This window comes from Furipterus horrens, unplaced genomic scaffold (genome assembly GCF_987537825.1).
Source record: "Furipterus horrens unplaced genomic scaffold, mFurHor1.1.pri manual_scaffold_6, whole genome shotgun sequence".
Taxonomy (NCBI): domain Eukaryota; kingdom Metazoa; phylum Chordata; class Mammalia; order Chiroptera; family Furipteridae; genus Furipterus; species Furipterus horrens.
Genome location: NW_028327176.1, coordinates 165,169,292 through 165,189,441, shown reverse-complemented (window position 1 = coordinate 165,189,441; position 20,150 = coordinate 165,169,292). Strand labels below are relative to the sequence as shown.

The 20,150-nt window shown below is 33.7% G+C and overlaps 1 protein-coding gene across 1 annotated transcript in view; it reads right to left on the bottom strand.

The window, feature by feature from the left end:
* LAMA2 (laminin subunit alpha 2) overlaps positions 1-20,071 on the bottom strand; it is a 521,547-nt gene extending 501,476 nt beyond the window's left edge. Inside the window, exon 1 of the mRNA XM_090279831.1 lies at positions 19,867-20,071. Within this exon, the coding sequence (XP_090135957.1) occupies positions 19,867-19,972 (106 nt within the window). The 5' untranslated portion in view covers positions 19,973-20,071. The remainder of the gene's footprint in view (positions 1-19,866) is intronic.
* Positions 20,072-20,150: the final 79 nt, after the last annotated feature.

Sequence of the window (20,150 nt, the reverse complement as noted above, 5' to 3'; positions counted from 1 at the left end):
AAAATACTAAGGGAATCCAAAATGCTCTGAATGGAATTCTTTCCTTAGCTAATCTCCTTACTCCCACACATCAAACACAAACTAATCTAAAAAACAGATTAGTCACTAAAAGGGAGAAAATATGTGAATGTGTAGGTATGTTTTTGTATAGGCATGCGTTTTTTTAAAGAAAAGAAATATATTTTTTCCATAATTTTTTCTGTCTTGATCATGTGAGTGTCTAAGTAGAATGTTTATAAAATGTTTTGACAGAGGTAAGTATAGGTTGATTTTCAGCACTTGGCCAAATATTGAATACACAGCACTGGCACTCAGGCAAAGTTCCATGGGGAGCAAAGTATTTCAAATTAGACCAACTATTCTCTTATCTCAGCCTTATCTCTGTTGCCTAATAGGGTCTAGCAACAAACTGCTCCAAGTAGAGCTATTCATAAATGCATATAGCTAATTGTTTTGTGTTCTGTTATTCAAAATGAGTAATGTACATTAGGTAGAGAAACATTTTGGGGGAAAGTGTTTTTATTGTTTTTAGTAAAATTTAAAAATTGAATAATTTTATATTATGAATATTCTATTGAATTTACAAATTTTTAAAATACTATACAATATGAATGTCCTACCAAATTTAAGAACACATTTTAGATATTATAAATTAAAACATATTTATGTTCAACAGTAATGAACTCAAGAATGACTAACCCATGTTCAATTATCAGTGTGTTTTAGAGAATTTTCTCTTTCCTAAGGCTCAAGTAAAACTGACTTTGTTACTTATTTCCCTTGGAGGTATATCTTTAAAACTAAAACAAGTGAAATAAAATGAAAATTAATTTTACTTTGAAGTGAACATAGCTATTCCAAAATTTGTAGGTTGGACTGGGATGTGCAGGGTCCAAGGGCTATGTTGAATTGAAACAAGTGTTATATATATATATATATATATATTATGGAGGATTACACAGTTAAATTATACAGGTTAGCTCTTATCATAACTAGTATTTCTTTGTTGCTTGTTTCACACTTTGTTTACTAATATCAACGCTCACTTTTGTAATAAGTATGTATATGTTTCCTAAAGTGCAAAATCAAATGCACCTAAATACTATATAAGCAGCATTTATCTCCTATTTACACAAGGAATCCAATGAGCACAAACCATTGGTTTGAAGTGTCAAATTAACATAACAACCCAAATCATGTGGCTTTGGGGAGTTGTGACAGTTAAACAACTGAAGCAAACCTTGAGCCACATCAAGCTATTTTAAAAATAGGAATACATTCCCTTCCTGTGTTTTCATTACTGGTAAGATCGAAAATTACTTTGGTAACAACCTTGAGAAAAGAAAGAATGAAGAAATTAGCTTTCCTCCTCTCTTTTAATGTTTTTCTCCCCCATTTCCCTACAATCCTTTTTTATTTTTCTAATTTTGGTCTAGTTTTGCCATATATTTGTACCCACAGTAGAAGAAGGCAGTTGCATTTAATGGTGCCCACACTCACTAGCAAAAGATCTCTAAGACAGCTGTGATATTAAAAGCATATATAGTCTGCACAGCAGATAAATTTTCTCTTTTCTTGCACATAAACCTCAATTATAAATTCATTTAATTTAGATGAACTATGTGCTGAAGTAATTCCATTACATTAAAAAATGTTTATGCCTGGCATATTTTGACTATATTTTATTGCTAATAAGCACATCTAGTCTCTGGAAGCTTAGCTCTGATTGCTTTATTATTGCAGTTATAAAATATCTTGCAGACAATGCCCACAAATCAGATTCCAGAAATAGAAGTATAGTAGCTTTAGTCACTATGTTGCACCAAGCTACTAGTACACAAATTTAAAGGAAATTTTGCATTAAAATACGTCTAGTTAATAATAATAAGTAAACCAAACAACTGAAATAAAGATATTGCTTAGGTACATGTGGATGTTTAATATGAAAAATTATAACAAGCCTCTCTTTCCACATACATACTGCCTGTATTAATCTTATTGTATATATATACTTACTGTATTCTCTACTTACACAATTCTTGCAGAAAAAGAATGTCTTGCTCATCTTTGTATGTACAGTATAGAAAACCTTTTCTTACAGTACATGTTCAACACATTTTTGCCTAATGAATAAATTGGGACTTTTCCCATAATTGTTATTATTGCTATACCCATGATGATAATACTACAGAACATTAACGAACAAGTTACAAAAAACCTGCTCTGATAGTTGAACAAAGTCTACTTTATTCTGTTTGTATACATACGTAGAATTTCAATTAAAAATTTTGCCAGAAAGACTCTTAAAGAATAAAATCATTCCATATAAAACAAGCTTTTTATCATCATTTTCTTACTTTTTTAAAAGAGGGATTCAGAAAAATGAAAGATTAGAGAGAAAAATGAACAGTTATGTCACCATTCTTTATCCCAAAAGATAGCTTACAAGAAAAGTTATGTTGCTAAAAGTAAGTATCCATCACTAGATTAAGATCATGCCTTTGCTTTGGAAAAGTAAAATGAAACAACCACTTTGGAAAACAATTTTCACATTTATTATAATATTAAATGCATATTCTTTATGCAACCCAGGAATTCTACTCCTAGATAAATATGAAAAATGCAAACATGTTCATAGAAAGACTTGTACATGACTTGTATGTGGCAAATTTATTCATAATAGCTAAAAACTGAAACCCGAATGTCATCAACAGTGTTAAATTTTTTATATTTATGTATTGGAAACTCTTAGAAATTAAAAGAAGAAAATATAGATAAGCACAAAAATATGGATGGTTTTTATAGATACTATGCTGAGCAAAAGAAGGCAGACTCAGAAAAGTACATAGTTGGTGATTTGTATAAAGGAAATTCTAGAATCGATGAATCTAATCAGATAAGAGGTGGGGTGTGGAAGGAGACTACAAGGAGCAAGGAGATGGGCTTTCTAGAAAAGTGAAAACGTTCTTCATTGGAGTGGTAGTTACAGTAGTGTATACATTGTTAAATGTCATCTAAATATATGCTTATGTGTTAATTTTATTGCATGTAAATTATAATTCAAAAAATGTGTTGATAAAAAGAGATTGTGCCTATATGACATACAGTCCAGAGGACCCTCATTTCCTCAGCTGTAGAATAGTAACCACAAGAGCACCAGTTCTCAGGGATCTCAGAAATAGTGGAAACAAAGTGAATAAAATGTCTGGCATATAATTGGTGCCACCTCTATGACAGAACAGAAAATCAGTTAAAGCTTGTGGAAAGCAAAATGGAAATAAGAAGTTTAAACTCAATGTGCAAACTATATTTTCCACAGAAATCTTACTACACACATTTACATAAATCTGTGAAACCTAGATAATGATCAGAGTACGCGTAGCAGAACAACAGCGATTTAACTGCAAGGCATTGATCCCGGCAGGGCTCTAAATAATTGTTACCATAAAGGTTGGTTTGGGAAATGGAGTTGTACTACAGGAAACTATAACCCAAAGTATAACACACAGTCAAGGGCAACGGTTTTGATTCTTTCATACTGCACAGCTTTTGTGTTGGCTGTTGTCATTATTATTTATTTTTAATTTGACAATCTAAGGGAAATGAGGTCAGGGTCCCTGACTCAATAGTTAGGTATTGCGTGTTTTAGGAATTCTTGCAAAACACTGGTTGAAAATTACTGGTCTAGATTTTAGAAGTCATTTGGTTTCTAGAACTTTGAATCCACAGTAAACATGTCAACCAACTTCCAACTAAACTATAAAACACTTTATTATTTCATTTAGTTTATGAATTCCTTCATTAATGAAAATTTGCATATAAACAAAAGAAAAACACATATCTTGGGAAAGAGACATTATTCTGTTAACTCCCACACATACACGAGAAGGCTAATCTTAAACAGCTGTCTTTTTCTTCAACTAAATTAACAATGCTTATTGTATTTTGGCTTCCAGATACTGAACAACATGTTTCATGTTAATATGCCTCATTTCTGACCTGGCAATAATGCTAAGAAACTTAGCAGGAAATCTAGCCTCCAGATACTCTTATCTTGGGACATAGAAACAGATGAAAATGATGCTCCAAATTACTTTATTGTTGAATTAAAAATGCTTATTAAAACTGTTGTGAAAGGCATTTCTATTCCAAAAAATGTTACTCTAAGGTACAAACGGGATGCTTCTTAACCAAGCTGAAGAACTAAGGCTGTAGGCGGTATAATGGTGACATATAAAGCTGTCTTTTGAGGTAGTTACTATCTCCGTGACCCTTTTCTCCTGAGACAGGAAAGAGCAGAAAAAGAAAGAAGATGAGAAAAAGTGGTATGGTTTAAGCACATAATATCTTGACCTGGATGAATTTAAAATGTTCCTCCCATCAAAGTACAATGAGTAGTTGTGGCCTAAACATTGATCAGCCCTGACTCTCAGACCCTTAAGGAAACTGGTTCTAAAACTAACAGCTTTAAGATTATTCTCAGGCAATTTTCCCTCTGGGTCTGGTGCTTTAAGGGCCCTGCAGAGCCAAAAAAGAGATTCCCTGAAGCTAGATACTAACTTCTGAGATCTTCTAGGAAGAGATAAGGAGATCCCAACGCAAAGTCTCTTAGAATCCAAGTCCATTGTCTTTGCCATCTCCTTTACCCCAGGCCCCTCCTCCTCTCCCACAGCTCCTAGACAGGAGGTCAGCCATGGGTCCCAGAAATATGAATCCAGATAAAAGATCCTATTCTAACTGAGATTTATCCCCTGAGCTTGAAACAAACAAACAAAAAGATTAATTCCACTCTTTAAAAGAGAAAGGTGCCCTTAGCACTACCTGAAATACTTCGTTTTCTACAAGAGCTTCATAATAAAGTATAGAATAAAAGAAGGTTGCAAAAGAAAGCTACGAATCACAGCTTAAGAACAACAAAGGCTTTATAAAGACAGAGATAACTCACAAAAACATATCCATACGTTTTCTCTCATTTTTATCCAACTATTAGATGAAATACATTGAGAAATTTCAAATGATATCAGAAAAGGAAAAAAGCCACCAGGAAACCAAGCAATGGAGTTTAACAAAAGTCTTTTATAGAACTATGTAAATCAATAGTACTTTCTTTGAAGAGAATTAAAAGCACACATAATACATTTTAATGCAGAGTACACCAAGACACAAAGATTTGTAATTCTACTAAATGTCAACAATACTGTAACCCACTTATTATGGAGTCAGATATAACAAAATTCCATTTATAGTGAAGTTAATGGAAGTTTTAAATTATATCAATGGAATATAATGCACAAAATATAATTCCAGTAATGGTGAATGTCTTATTAGAAAGAAATCTTGATGAAATGATGATTTCATTGTAAGTCTCTCAGATCCCTCAAAGGAAATATCTAAATAATATTAGAATTTAACAGCAATACTTTACTAACTGAATTACAATAAATGGAATTTATAATTCCCAAATATGTAAAACCATACACAATTCTACCAAGAAAGACAGGAAATAAGTATGTATAAATATAAAACAACATAGTATATAAGTTCTAAATTGTGTCTGGTCATCTTTTTGAATAGAAAATGAATTAAACACTTCAATTAAGTGGAAGAAGAAACAAGAATTATCTTAAACACACTGGTAAAATAAATGGATGTTTCCCTCTACAGAACATGAAAAATTATCATTTTTTGATTAAATCAGAGAACATGTTAAAGATTATCTATAAATTCAAATTTCAACAATCAAAACCCTACTATCTATCCTTAAATATTGTTATAGTGTTACCATTCTCATATTTGCTTTATCCTTTTTAAGTAAAATTGCTACTTTCCATATTAGAGAGAGCTTTTATAGAACTAAAGTTCATGTCTGGGGTCTAGAAACCTGGGATGCTATTCTTAGTCCTTCCTATTTTTAGCAGGGTAAGCCACTCATGTTAAGTATCCATCTCCCTGTATTCCAACTGTAGAAGCATACTCTACTGAGTTATGCCACCATACTCAAAAGCTTTGCATAGAGGCATTGGAATAGTGGGAAAACAATAAAACACCCAAGATGCCAGATGCTATACAAATGTAAAACATATGATAACAGCATGATGGAAAAAGAGGGTGTAATTAAGATTATCTGATAGGATTTAATTTTTTCTCTCCATGGAAATCATGGTAACTATGCTATGTAGTTACTTAAATTCAGACATTTAGTTTATAGACTCTGCTCTATCTACAAGTTATATCAGCTAATCGCTGAACACAAATTTTTTAAATGTTTGATGTTAATTCTGTTTTAGTAGAATATTTAATTTAACAGAATTTGTTAATATGCTGGTAATTCCATAGTTGACTGCAGATTATCTTCCTTATTCAATTCACACTGTCTTTTTGGTCACTTTCCTTTCCTTTATCTAGGAAGAATACCTGTCCAAGAGAATAAAAATGAAAGTGCCGTGCCACTTTTCTATTCCCTTTAAGTAAATGCCCGAGTGAAAATGTTGTAATAAATAGTCTTTTGAGTTCACACAGAATTCAATCGCCAGGTGCTTCAATTGGTATTTAAAAAAGAAAAAAAAAACTATATAATTTCAACACAAACCCCACATCTCTCACACTCCCAGCACATAAACAGATAAATCAAGGAGGAAAAATAAAAATTCAAGTACATAATATGATGAAGATTATACTAGACATAATGATCTGTGGGGCTGAAGTGACAGATGTGATCAGACAGAAGCAGATTCATTACTGAGCACATGAGGAAACCAGTTTTTAGCTCCATTTTAGAAGTAAAAGCAGAGCTATGGTGTGCAGAAGTAGGGTGTGCTAAGGAAAGAGGAAAGGTTTGTGCTGGCTGGCTCAGGTAGCTCGGTAAAGGCCAAGAGGGAGAGCCTGTCTTTTTGCAAGAAAGTGAGTAAAAACAGATTCGTTTGGAAAAAAGTAAAGTGGGAATCCTTTCCAAGGAAAGTATGGAGGCATCAGGAAGGAAACTGGTGCGGGGTCTTGAATGTTAGCTTCTATGATATATATAAAATGAGAGCTGGTGAACTCCTAAAAGGATCATACTTAAGTATTTAATTTTAGTATTCCAAGATCTCACACCTTTTCCTCATGTCTTGGCTAATTCTAACTTTGGTTCTCTTTCTTTGTACTTGAGTAGAAATGTTAACTGCCTACTTTGGATGGCATAATGTTCTTAACTATCGATAATTTTCAATACCTATAAGTATGGGTCTTTTGCTAAAAATTAGCTCTCCTTTATTTCATCATTCAGTATTTAGTAGCGTGACCGCTCTATCTGCCAGGTTCTGTACTATGCAACGAGGGCAAAGTAGTAACAAAAGACACCTGGGCCCTGCTCTCAAGGTCATACCCTGTCCCGCTTTCTCTCTAATTCACTTCTATAAGAGGAAAAAACCCTCATTTGCTGAAGATCAATTCTGCCTTGCCTTATATTAGAGCTCCATTCTTAAAATAAAAAGGATACGTGTACCATGTTTCTTAAACTACAAATCTCTTTCATTAATTTTCGGTATGTAACCACTTCGATTGTTAATAACGCCAAGGAAGAAACAAATCAAAGGGCACAGTACATGTATTAATTGACATACTATGAAGGCCTGGTGAAAATATTTTTTTAAGGTTTTTTTTTTTTTTTCCTGAAATAAAAAGGACTTCAGAAGTGTCAGAGAAGACACAAAGAAAAATGAAAACACATGCCAATAAAGGCACTTATCTGAGTTACCTAGAGTCTAACCTAAGAATTTACATATTAACTGGGCATTTTAATTTTATGTATTGTAATTCTCATCCAAAGTGCCCTTACATGTAGAAAACTTCTGACTCAGCCAATAAGCATGTATTCCTAATTCAGAACTTAAAAATTGCTCAAGTCTGCCTGGAATATTCTCAGGAGGAAAAATGTATCTCAAGAAGCAAGGTAATTTAAAGTAGATTCACTTTCTAAAATATTTTATTTATCACTTAAATGGTATTATAATAATATCATATCTGTGCACATTGTGTATCAGTACTTGTGAAAATTTATGTTATAAAAATATTCAGACTATAAAAACATTAGAAAAAATACATGTAAAATTTCTAAAAAGGAAACCTTTTGGTCTGTCAAAAGAATGACTTCTTTACTCATTTTACATTTTTCATTGAGTAACTACCATATATGTCAGACTAAAGACTGGAGATATAGCAGTAGATAAAAATAAAAGTCCTATTATTTTGAAACTTGCTTTAGTAATTTCTAACTATTAATTATCTAAAGATCTTGGAAGAGAAGCTAGTTGATTAAATGCCCTTCTAGCTTTCTTCAATAGCAATAGCTCTTGAAATTTCTCTAAAAGATGATTGGATTGGTTTTCAAATCATTAGGTAATTGAAAATAATAAACAGAACAGGTTCATTACATAACTGAACCAATTTTTACCTAATCCATAGAATTATATTCAGAAGAGGCTAAATACAGTCATGTGTTAATTCAAAAAAAAATTTATGTCTCTCCTAGGATCTGAAAATGCCCTGAGAGGAAACTGAAGGAATTAATATCTCCAGATAAAATTTCAGATCCTAGATAGATGAGGAACTTTAGGATAGTCTTGCTTACTCAGCACATTTAAAGTACTATCATGTCAGGAACCGTATGGTAAAAATTGGTCCTTGAAAGTTTAGTGAAAAGTATTTTTTAGAAGCTTGAGGAAGACATAATAAAGAGAAATATTAAAAGTATTTTTGAAGAATTTTTAAACATACCATTGACTGCAAAACAAATAAAGATAGAATATGTATTTTAAAACATTTCCCTTTCATACCAATGTTTTCTGTTACTAGGAGGTACATGGCAAAAATATACATATAATAATCTTTTCAAAGGTCATGAGAAGGAGGATTAAAGCATGCTATTCAGCAGGGTATGGATTCCACATTATTTGTTACCTTTGACTAATAATAATTTTTTATAGAAAAAAGATAGACTGTTAAATATAAATTCTGCCAATATATGAGGGGGACCCCCCAAAAAAACCCAAAATTATCTTCTGGAGGGCAGAACCCTTGTAGTACAGGTTTTCCTTACCTGGTGAGTGTTCTAGGAACCCATCTGTATCAGTGTATCAGCTAGCGTTATTGTCAGAGGCTGCATTTGGCTTCAGTGAATTGCTTTTGAAAACTGCATTTGCCCATTTCATGATGTGTGATTTACAAGTGCACCCACCCACGCCACACTGAGAGTTCAGCAGTTTTTGACCAAAAACAGTACAGCCTCTGTGCCCCCCTCTTTCTATTCACCCCCATCTCACCCTCAGTACTTTTTTTTTGTTTCCCAAATGAAAGAAGTCCTCAAAGAGAGACTTTTTGCCAATGTAGAAGAGGTGAAACAAAAAAAACAGCAGGAGCACTAAAAGGCATCAAAATCGACAAGTTCAAAAACTGTTTCGAGCAGTGGGAAAATGTCCTGATAGTTGTATTGCACCAAATGGAGAATATTTTGAAGGTGACTGAAGTTTAAATATGTAAGAATAAATACACATTTTTTTATAAATAAGTTTCATTTGGGGGAGGCTCTCTTTCATAAAACCAGTCTAATGATGATTAAAGATAAATTACACTGGAAGAAGAATAAGTTGGTGGAGCTGAAACATATGATTTTCAAAAATTTACTCATTTAAGTTACATTGCTAAAAAGGTTCTAAGCAATTTGTCTATGTAGTCTGTGACAATCTTTCCACTCTTCATGTTTTAACACACGTGTGTTTGATAATTATGCTCTAGAAATCTAAATATCTTACCTATTAGGGCAGTGGGAAACAGATCCTCCAAACAGTGAAAATTTGGGTCAAAAGATGAATCCTTAAGTCTCTGAACAACATCTCACAACAAATCAAGAGACATGAACTAGATCTACCATTGGACACTTACATAACGGTTTTGATGAGATGGGCACAGAGTAGAGGATCATGTTTTGGGTTCCAAATATTATTAAACCTTTTGAATACCTTTAAAAGCACAAAACTTTCAAAGTTCAGGGGTGGGGGGGAATGAAAGAAAACTCATTATTTCAAGAGACACATGAGACAGTGCTTCCAGCAAGGATTCTCCTCCTGAAAAGTAGGGAAGTCCCTCCCGAGGTGAACTTGGTAGCACAGCAAGGTGCAAATAACCCCCCTGCTAATTCAGGATTCCAAATATTAGCATTCTTCCTTTGTGTTAAACCTTGGTCATGTGTTCACTTTTTAAATCCACTGGAGATAAACATATTTCTCACCATGGATAAGAAAACTATTTCCACTTTTAACTGGGCAAATGAAAGAAAAAAAAAAAAAGAAGAAGAAGAAGAAGAAGATGGTGTGTAGACATTTTGAATTTCCACAAGTACGTGTGGCTGGTTTTAACCATTCCCTGCTTTTCCTCTAAAAGAAGCTCTCTGGATTTGTGTTCTTTGGAAGAAAAAGGTATTTCTGGCCTGGACTAGACCTGGGGTAAAAACTGAAGTGTTTTAGGCTCTTTCTAATTACAAAATTAGTCTTTACATAGTGGTAGCCTTTGGAGATCTGGTAAAGAAATCATCTATACACTGTAAAGCTTAAAGTAAGGTCCATTGATTCTGGGATCAATCCTCAAGGTAAAAATTATCTTCATAACAAGATTTAGTCCTTATTTGCTTTTTTCACTATATTGACGTTTGCACCAATAGTACAAAAGTACTGGTGGGTAACACTGATGTGTTAGCACAAATAAAAGCAAGCTATGTTAGTGGTCATTTTAGTCTTTATCAACACATACTCACAAAAGAAAATAAAAAGGTAGTTTGACCGAACATCCTTAATGAAGAAGAAACAATTATTGATTTTATTAAATTTTGAGCCATGGGCACATCTTTTTTATATCTACTGAAAACTTAAATATAATGGTTTATTTTAGGAAAAACACACAGGTTGGGGCAAAAGTAGGTTCATAGTTGTGAGTATATGAAACAGAGTATATTTGCATATTATTATTTATTAATTATTGTATTATTTTCCTTATGAACAACTGTAAACCTACTTCATGCTACCCTGTACAATTGTTTGAGATGCACATTAAACTGGCTACTTTTTTCATGGAATATCCTTTTTACCCCGAAGAAAGCTGAAGAAACTTAATTCTTGAGTTTAAAAATGTCTGACTTAATAGACATTTTGTCAAAAAGGAATGGAGTAACTGAAGAAAATATGTTGCTAATGATTACATTTGAACTTGCAAGTGAAAATTAAAAATTTGGAAAACTTGTCTCCACCACTGTAAGATTAATAGCTTCTAATATTTAAAGATCTTTCTGATATAATCAGTGATGAGTAAAACTCTTTCCAAGTGCAAGAGGGACTAGTGGAATTTAATATTACAGAGTAAAAAAGGAAAATTGATATCGTTTCAGATAGCATATTACAGCCAATGTCTAAAAAGCTAATACATACTGATGTAGAATCAAAGAAAAAGACATACAGCTATCTGAAAGGGCATTGAAATTCTTCCTTTTCCAGCAATGTATCTGTATATGTTATATATTTCTTCAAATACTTTAACCAAACAACACATTATAATAATTTGAAGAAGCAGAAATAAGAATCTAGTTCTCTGCTATTAATCGACATTAAAGCAGTTTGTGTATAAAAACAATATCCTTTTTCTCACTATGTTTCTCTTGTTTTGGAATATAAAATCATTTTTCATGAAACTACGTTGTTTGTTAACATGTAATTATTTTTATTACTTTTCTTTTAAATGGTTTGATTAGTATACATATTTATATATTCGAACTTAAATTTCTAATACAGCATAAATCAGCCTGCTATTTTTTAAAGTAAAAAGAACTCAACGCAAAAAGCTTGGGAACCACTAGATTGAAAATATTAACAAATCTTTATGGAGCACTTACTATGTGTCATATATTTTTCTAACACATTACATATTTAAAAGAGGTCTTTAAAAATAGTTCGTCAATCCCTAAATAAATGCATGTCCAAAAATGAGAGATTCTTAGAAAAAATGTTTATTATAACATATTTGAAATACAAATAACCACAAAGTCTTGCTAACATGTCTATCCTGTTGCCTGTTTAAATCACTTCTCACATTGAGCTACTAACATAACTATTTGCTAATTATAGGACCTTATGTTTCTTCCTGTCTCTGTTGCTGACTTGTTGTCTGACCTTGATAGAATTCTTCAATCTCTCTGCAGTGATATAGTTTGCCATTTATGATCTCTTAGGGTCTACTCAAGGAAACTTTTATAATGTTTTGCTTTCCTTAGGCAAAAGGGATGTTGTATGCACTACAAATATCACTTCTGAGCTTTGTGTTCAAATAATAAAGGGGAAAGAAGAAAAGAGCTAATATTTGCTGATTAGCTACCAAGTATTTTCACATATGTTATCTCATTTAATTTGATTTTAAAATTGTAATAGGAAATTTAAACTCTGTTTACTCAGGTTTTTGCTCTTAGTAAAAATAAATAAATAAAATAATGGTAACATGGCTGTGAATCTAATTCTTTCCATCTCCCAAGTCTTTACTTTTCCTACTATTCAAGGTTATCTCCAAAACAGAGGAATGTATATTGAAATTTAAAGTATAAAGAGGTATATGTTAATGGCTATTTTGTGTAGACTAAACTATAAAGTTCAGAATATTAAACTATTAATAAACAAATTCCAATTAAAACTATACTTATACACTTGTGTTTTTAAGTATATGAGCAATTCTTTCATTAATGGCCTCAGCTAAATTTGGTATACCACAGCATTGAAGAAAAAGTGCTGAGTTAAGCCAAAGAATTTCTTGGCACCAAGACAGTTTTTAGACTTAATTCATTTCTTTGAGGCATTTTGAAAACTTATGTATATTGAGGCCGTAACAGATGCTCCATACTTTATATTCATTAGTTTATATACTCCTCAGAACAAACCAATGAGATAAAGTAGCTACCTAAAAATAACAATTGCACTACTTCATGTTCTTCTTTGTACTTACAGCCTTGTTCAGCAACTGAAAAAGGCAGAGCAGGCGATTAGCCAGAAACTTATGGCAGTTCTACAGGCTTTTGGCAAACTTTATTTGATATGGCAAACTCTTATCTGCTACCAGAAACTTAAAAGGGGTTTCACCTTGGGGCTTTGACAGTACAGCTACCATACTGAAAATATAATGATCCCATTTACAATTTATTCTTCAGACCATAATCATTTATCAAGGCAATGAGGCTTTTCCACAAATTCAGTTCTTAGATTCCCTTATTCTACATTTTTTGATAAAACTGAAAATCTAATGATTAAAAACCAAACCAAATAGAAATATACTAAATACACTAATTAGGTACCGTGAGTTTTAAACTATAAATAAAACATACATGTATATATGCATATGTGGAAACATATGCATATCTACAAACATACAGAGAGTCTAGAAGGCATGCTAAATTTTCTGTCTTAACTGAGGTCAACTTCAAATGGAACTCTTTCAATCTTTTTATGACTATGTCAGTGTTCTACACTCCTCCAGAAGGAATTTTGAGATAAATTCTGCTCCAATTTGTAGGTGTATCTGTTTGGATCTTGCTCTTTTCAAGGCACATGCACTGACTTTTTTCAAAGAATTCAGTATGTAATAAATACCATATTATATAAATAGATAGATATTTGACAGGCCAACATCTAGCTTTAACTCACCATGTAAGTTTAGATTATGCCTCAAAACTATCCTCAGATAGTAATTGTCAGTGGTGTTTTAATAAGAGGAAAGATTTAAGTGAAGTTTGCTTTACATAAATCTTCCTAAAAGTTGTATTTTTGAAATCTTTGAAAACCACATAGTATTCACAAAAGAGATACAGAAGGAAAAAGAAGAAAAGTAGAAATGAAGGAACAGTGAAAGAGAAGGAGAGAAGGAAAGAACAAAGGGGCAGAAAGGAGGGAGGAAGGGAGGATACAGCAGAGAGAGAAGGGGGAGAAGGAGAGAGGGAGCAAGGGAGGGAAAGAGAGGGGGACAGAGAGAGAGAGAGAGACAAAAAGAGGGAGAGAGAGAGAGAAGCTAAGCAATTTTATTTTCCTATATTTGTTCTAAATAGAATTTAGTCAGGCCAAAATTGTATTACTTTACTCCAAAGGTTACTGCAAGACTTAACGCGATCCTTAAAGAAGTTATAAAATCAAAACAGAGCATAGAATAAGTTTCTGATTAAAAAAAACAGGTAACATTTCAAAGCTCATTTCATAAAAGAAGTCAGTGGATCAATATATCATTGTGTCATTTTCAACAATAGTATCTAAACTTTAGCTCTGATACTGAAACGAACAATAAGAAAGAGAACTCTAACATATATACATATTCATGTGGATTATGAATAATTTATTTTTGTTTTAACATGCACATTAGTTAAAATCTCTCTAAGAAAACTATGGGATAGTTCTAAGAACACTGAGCAAATTAAAAGGCTATGTAGAAGTTCCCTGAGTTGTTTTAAGGTATTGATAATATTTTAAGTGTGGAATAGAACTGAGATACCAAAAGTAAAAAAAAAAAAAAAAAAAAAAAAAGTTTTATAAAGGTGCATCTAAGCTTCCCAATAAGATACTTAAAGTAGGAAACAGAATACCCTGGAATGGAATCACTGAAATATGCTCTATGAATGGGAGATTTGGGCCAGGAAATAAATAAAAAATAATCCTACTATTAGACTATTGGTCTAGTCCAATGAATTAGAGCCTGCTTGAAAAAAATAAATATTAAATAGTATTTTATTCATTCATTAACTCTGCTCAAAACTCTCCCATACCACCATCTCACTCAGACTGAAAGGCAACATTTTTACATTACTTCTCTGAACTTCTCACTATGTTCCAGCTTAGACCTATACAAACCTGTTCCCTATGTGGAGGGTACTTACTCTTCCACGTGATGTCTGTGTAAATCACTCCCACATCACCGTCAAGTGTTTGCTCAAATGTGACCTTCTCAATGAGGTCAACCTTTATCGTTCTATTTAAAATAGCAGCCAATCCCTCCCCACTCCTAGAACTTCTGACTCTTCGTATCCTGCTCTTTGATTGTTCAGGTATCTCATCACCCACTACACTCCCAAAAACATAGGTATTTGTTATATCACTGATTCATTATAGATTCATTGTATTTTCTAATTCCTCAACTGGAATATAAACTCCACAAGAGCCGGGACTTTTTTTTTGTCTGTTTTACTTACTGAACACATTCATCTATTAACCACATCTCAATACACATAGGCCCAACCCCACCAATTTCGTACAGATTCTCCTTTGAAATGAGTCTTACTAATTGGCTCAGCACAGAATTAGCCTTTTTTTCTATCTGTTATACACTGAGCCTGGCATGCATCTTGAGAACCACGTGCAACTGAGTTCTGTCCATCTCTAAGCTCTACCTTGTTTACTCATTCACTACAACTGGGCTTCTCCCTAAGTTCCTGCTTCATTGCCAAGTTAGAAGTTGTGACTGTACAGAAGTTCTAAACCCTAGTCTTTTTATAAGTTAAACAATTTGTTTGGGCATTGATAACACTTTATTTCTGATCTTTTTCCCTGTCTCCAGCTGCTAAATAAGGGCCTATTGGAAACTGGAACAGATCACCTGGAGTAGCCATTCATTTTTATTATTATTATTACCCTGTTTGGAAACTCTTCCAGCCATACTGCAACCACATGGCACAATGCCACTGGAGAGGTATGTTGGCTGGAAACAACCGCACATTTGATACATCATTTGCACTCTATAATTTAGATGGCTAGCCACCCCACTGATCATGCAATGTATTCATAGGCTTGGTTGAACTTAATTTTCCCTATTCTGGACCCGACTAGGTACCAATTCCTCCTTTTCCATTGTGATCCAGAATTGTGACTCCATAGTTGCAAAGCAGATCATGGAAGGAGATGCGAGAAGTCAAATAAAGTTCAGAATTTTTTTCTTATAGTTCACTGCGAACTCTATGTCAATCAAAAGAAGGAACAATGATTCAGTCTCAGAGGTCCAAGTAGAAATGTCTAGCACATTAGTCGTTGTCATGAATAATTAGTATTAATAAATGTATGAATAAAAAAGTGAGTTATCTGTATTATATAAATGGAGACTGAGAAAATACTGTGAAGTAAAAGCTACCAAAAAGTAAACTTTTTGTCATACCTATTGTGATACAGTTGAAAGGTATAAGAATTAAAAATCCTAGAGCTTCAGAAATTCTTCTTCCCATTTAACTCAATCCCTCCTATGATATAGACTCATGCTTTCTTCAACAGACATACCTAGGAATAACTGTTGAGATACTCATTTGAGTTTTTAAATAATTATATCTACAGATAAACACTGTAGTTATTAGTGTAGGTAACAATTGTCCCATGTTCTAGAATCTATGACAACTGAAATCAATTATGGAAGAATTGTCAGAACGTGTACATAATCCGTAGCAAGTCTTGTGTTTATTACTTTGTATACAATCCTAGAATAAAAGAGTTTTAGGTATAAGACAGATCGGCAACTTATATACACTGATATGTGAGAATAAAAATTAAAAATTCGTCATTTAAAAAAATTCTACTATACCTATTATATCACAGTCAATGTTGAATGCTCTTATTCTCAGCCATAAATTTATCTGTTTGAATGATTTTTACTAAACTATTAGACGAGCATGTAGTGAATAAGCCAATGAGTTACATATGAAGCAAAAGAGGATAGTCCAAAAAATTAACTTTAAATTTACAGCCACAGTAAACCCCCTGAAAAAGTTCTCAGCTAATTTATAAAGTATTCTCACATTTAATAGCACAGGATAGTTTAGAACTACAATTGATGGTGAAGTGGAAATTCCAAATGAAATTTTGAAGCATGCTTGCCAACATTATGTGAGGGTGGTCTCAAACATGTCTGTATTTGAAGTCACAAAAGGCATCTAAAAACACATTTATGTACATTTAATATTTTAACTTCATGTATGTCCCATGCATGGTCCACACTATAGAGTCCTTTAAAGTTGCTAAATCTGTTTTTACCAGTTTAGCTACCCAAATCAATTTTGGACCACCTGCAATTCTGATAAGCTTAGATTTTATGTCTTTCATCAAGCCATTACTAAGACAAATAAACATAAGAAAATGTCTCTCACACTTCTAGATACTTCTATCCAGATTAACCTTTACCCACTATGCAATATTCTTTGGTAACTATTTTCAATCAGTTGCAATTTACCTACCAGTACATTATCATTTCCACATACTATTCACAAGAACATCAGGAAAAGATTGTAACTACTGTCTTACTGAAATGCAAAACCACTTTGACTATCACTTTCCTATTTTGTTATTTAAATGTGGCTAAAGGATTTCCTTGAAATACAATTCTTTTTGAATCAATGTTATACTACAGTTTCGTATGCTATAGAAACTACACAAGATTTGAAAAAACAAAATATCTGGTTAAGTTTCTAACTCAATTCAACATTTAAACATGATTGCTTCGTGTCAACATTCTTAATAAACTGGCATTGTACTAAAACAAAAAACAGAGATCATTCTAAACAATTACTGTTTGGCCAAGAATGTCAGTGCTAGTACAATTGAAATAAAAAAGGTGGTGATAGCCAAGAAAACACTTCCACCAAACTTTATCCAGTGACCTTCACTGAGAGCTTGATTAAGCACAACAACATTGAACAGGAAATAGGCCTCAAAAAATAAATGGAAAGAAATCTTGGTTTTGTAAAAAGAGAATTTTAGCATAAAAAATTTATGTCAGTTCCTAAAAGTTAGGTTATTATCAGTGACATCAACTTAAGTCACAGCTACTCCATACCTTAGGTTTTAAATTTGTTCAGTAAGAATAATAATTGTGGAAGTTTAAATAAGCTCATGCATGAAAGATATTTTTAAATTATAAAGCACTCAAGGTATTATGAAATATATTTAGAGTATATATACATTTACTATTAGCTGATTTTAACCACTTATCCTTGATCCAATCCTAAATATACTACGAAGGATCCATAAAAGATACAACAGGTTTAGATTGTAGAATAGAGCACCCTATATAGTACACTCAACCTTACAGTTATTTTACATAAAATTCCCTATTCTATATAGTGTACAAGTTTTCAGGGTTGATTTTTATCTGATGGGGGGGGAGAAGAGAAGAGAAGAGAGGAGGGAAGAGGAGAGAAGGGAGAAGAAAGGAGAAGAGAGGAGAAGAGAGGAGAGAGAGCATGAGGTGGAAGAGCAGGAGGAAGAAAAGAAGAATGAAAGGGATGGGGAAGGGGTGGGAAGAAGAGAGGAGGGGAGAGGAGGAGAGGGAAGAGAAAGGGGAGGGGGAACATGCTAAGGGAAATTCTGAGCAACCCAGTTGGTCCCTACTCTGCATCCTCTAAGCTTCTGTTCCATTCAAGTGAACTGAAGGATTGGTGCATATGGCCTCTCTTCACTCCCCACTGCCTGACAGTATTAAAGTACTGTGTATTGTTAAAGCATATTATATAATCGAGCCAGGTTAATATTTAAAAGTAGTATTTTTATAAATCAGCTGTCAGAACTATTCCCAAAATCACTGTCTCATAAATGCTATTCATTAAGCCACATTGACCTCATTTTGCCTCTCAGAGAAGGAAAAACAAAAATAGAAGGAAAAATCATATAGTGAACTTAGGTCATTTTTATTTTCAGAATTTTAATCAGGGAGTTATTATTGTAGCAAGAAGCTTAGTGCATTGTTTAATTCCTTTTTAAACAAAATAATAATGATAGAAATTCTAGGATACAGGAGGAAAACCTATCAGAACTATTAGACATAGCTTTATTTCAGTTAACTGAAAGAGGAATAAGTATATTTCAAAATTTTGGCACATTTGGACCCATCAAAACTTTCAAAAGCTGCTAATCTCCATGTTTTATACTCTTAGGGCAAATTTGATGATATCTAAGATGAAACCTTAGTTTTCTTAATTTTTTTTTTACTTTGATGCATGTTTTTCAACTTAAAAAATGTTTGCTGAAATTATGTACTATAAATTGTGTTTTTAAAACATTGCACATGTGCTTCTTTTAAAATTCATGATCATAAAATAACTCTTCAAAGGTTCCCCAGAGTTTCAGATACGATATGCATATAAACATTAAAGCTCTCTGAGGAGAATAATTTGAGTTACGTTAAACACAATTGATTTCCAAAGTCCCCTACAGTTTATATCTGGTCATTGTCGTCTTAATTAAAATATGGATGACTTAGAAGTCTCATCTGTATTTGAAGCAAGGAGAAATTTCACTCTAATAGGATGCCTGAGATAGGATGTGGGTAAAGATAATATGAGGCTGGAGGTGCCGTTGCCCTGAAAAAAAAAAAAAAAAAAACCCCACACTTCACTACTTTACAAACCCTGTTCAAATAGTTACAAAGTCCCTTAAAAAAAAATCAGCTGCCTTCCATAAAGTTCCAAGATGAGCCACAGCCTGGGAAACCTTTCTCTGCAGGGAGAGAATCTGATTTGGAGAAACTTCTTCAATTGGTTAAAAGTTTGCCTCTTGGAAAGATTTTGGAAATCCATTTGCAGGATGTATAGTGATAGCAAGTTCTTTCAGGAACGAATGAACAATGAAAAGCACTTCGTGTTCTTTTGGGGAAAGGCAGGCAATTCCCTCTGCCCAACTGACGGAGTTGAAAGTGAACTTGCTTCAAGCTTAGACCCTCTCGCCCCAAAGCGCATCCCACGGGCAGAGCAGGAAAGCGGTCCCCTGCCAGCAACTGTCGGAAGAAGGGACCAGGGAGCAGCCTCGGGCCGACAAAGTATGTAATCTAGAGCCCATGCCTCGACTGTACCTTTTTGCTGGTGCGCCTGTGGCAGCTGCTGCAGCAGCTGCGCCCGGCCGCCCGCAAGGCCCTGGCTGAGCAGCAGGACCAGAAGGACCCCCGCGACTCCAGGCATCACGGTGGCCCCGAGCGGATCCACTTCTCAGGAGCCGGAGGAGTCGCTGCCGCTCGGTCTCCTGCCCTGGCTTGTGAGCGGAGGGAGCAGCAGCTGCTGGGGAAGAGGAGGAGACAGCCCCCCTTGGCTTTGGCTCAGCCGCCGAGGGCGGAGGTTGGGGGGAGAGAAAGGACACTCC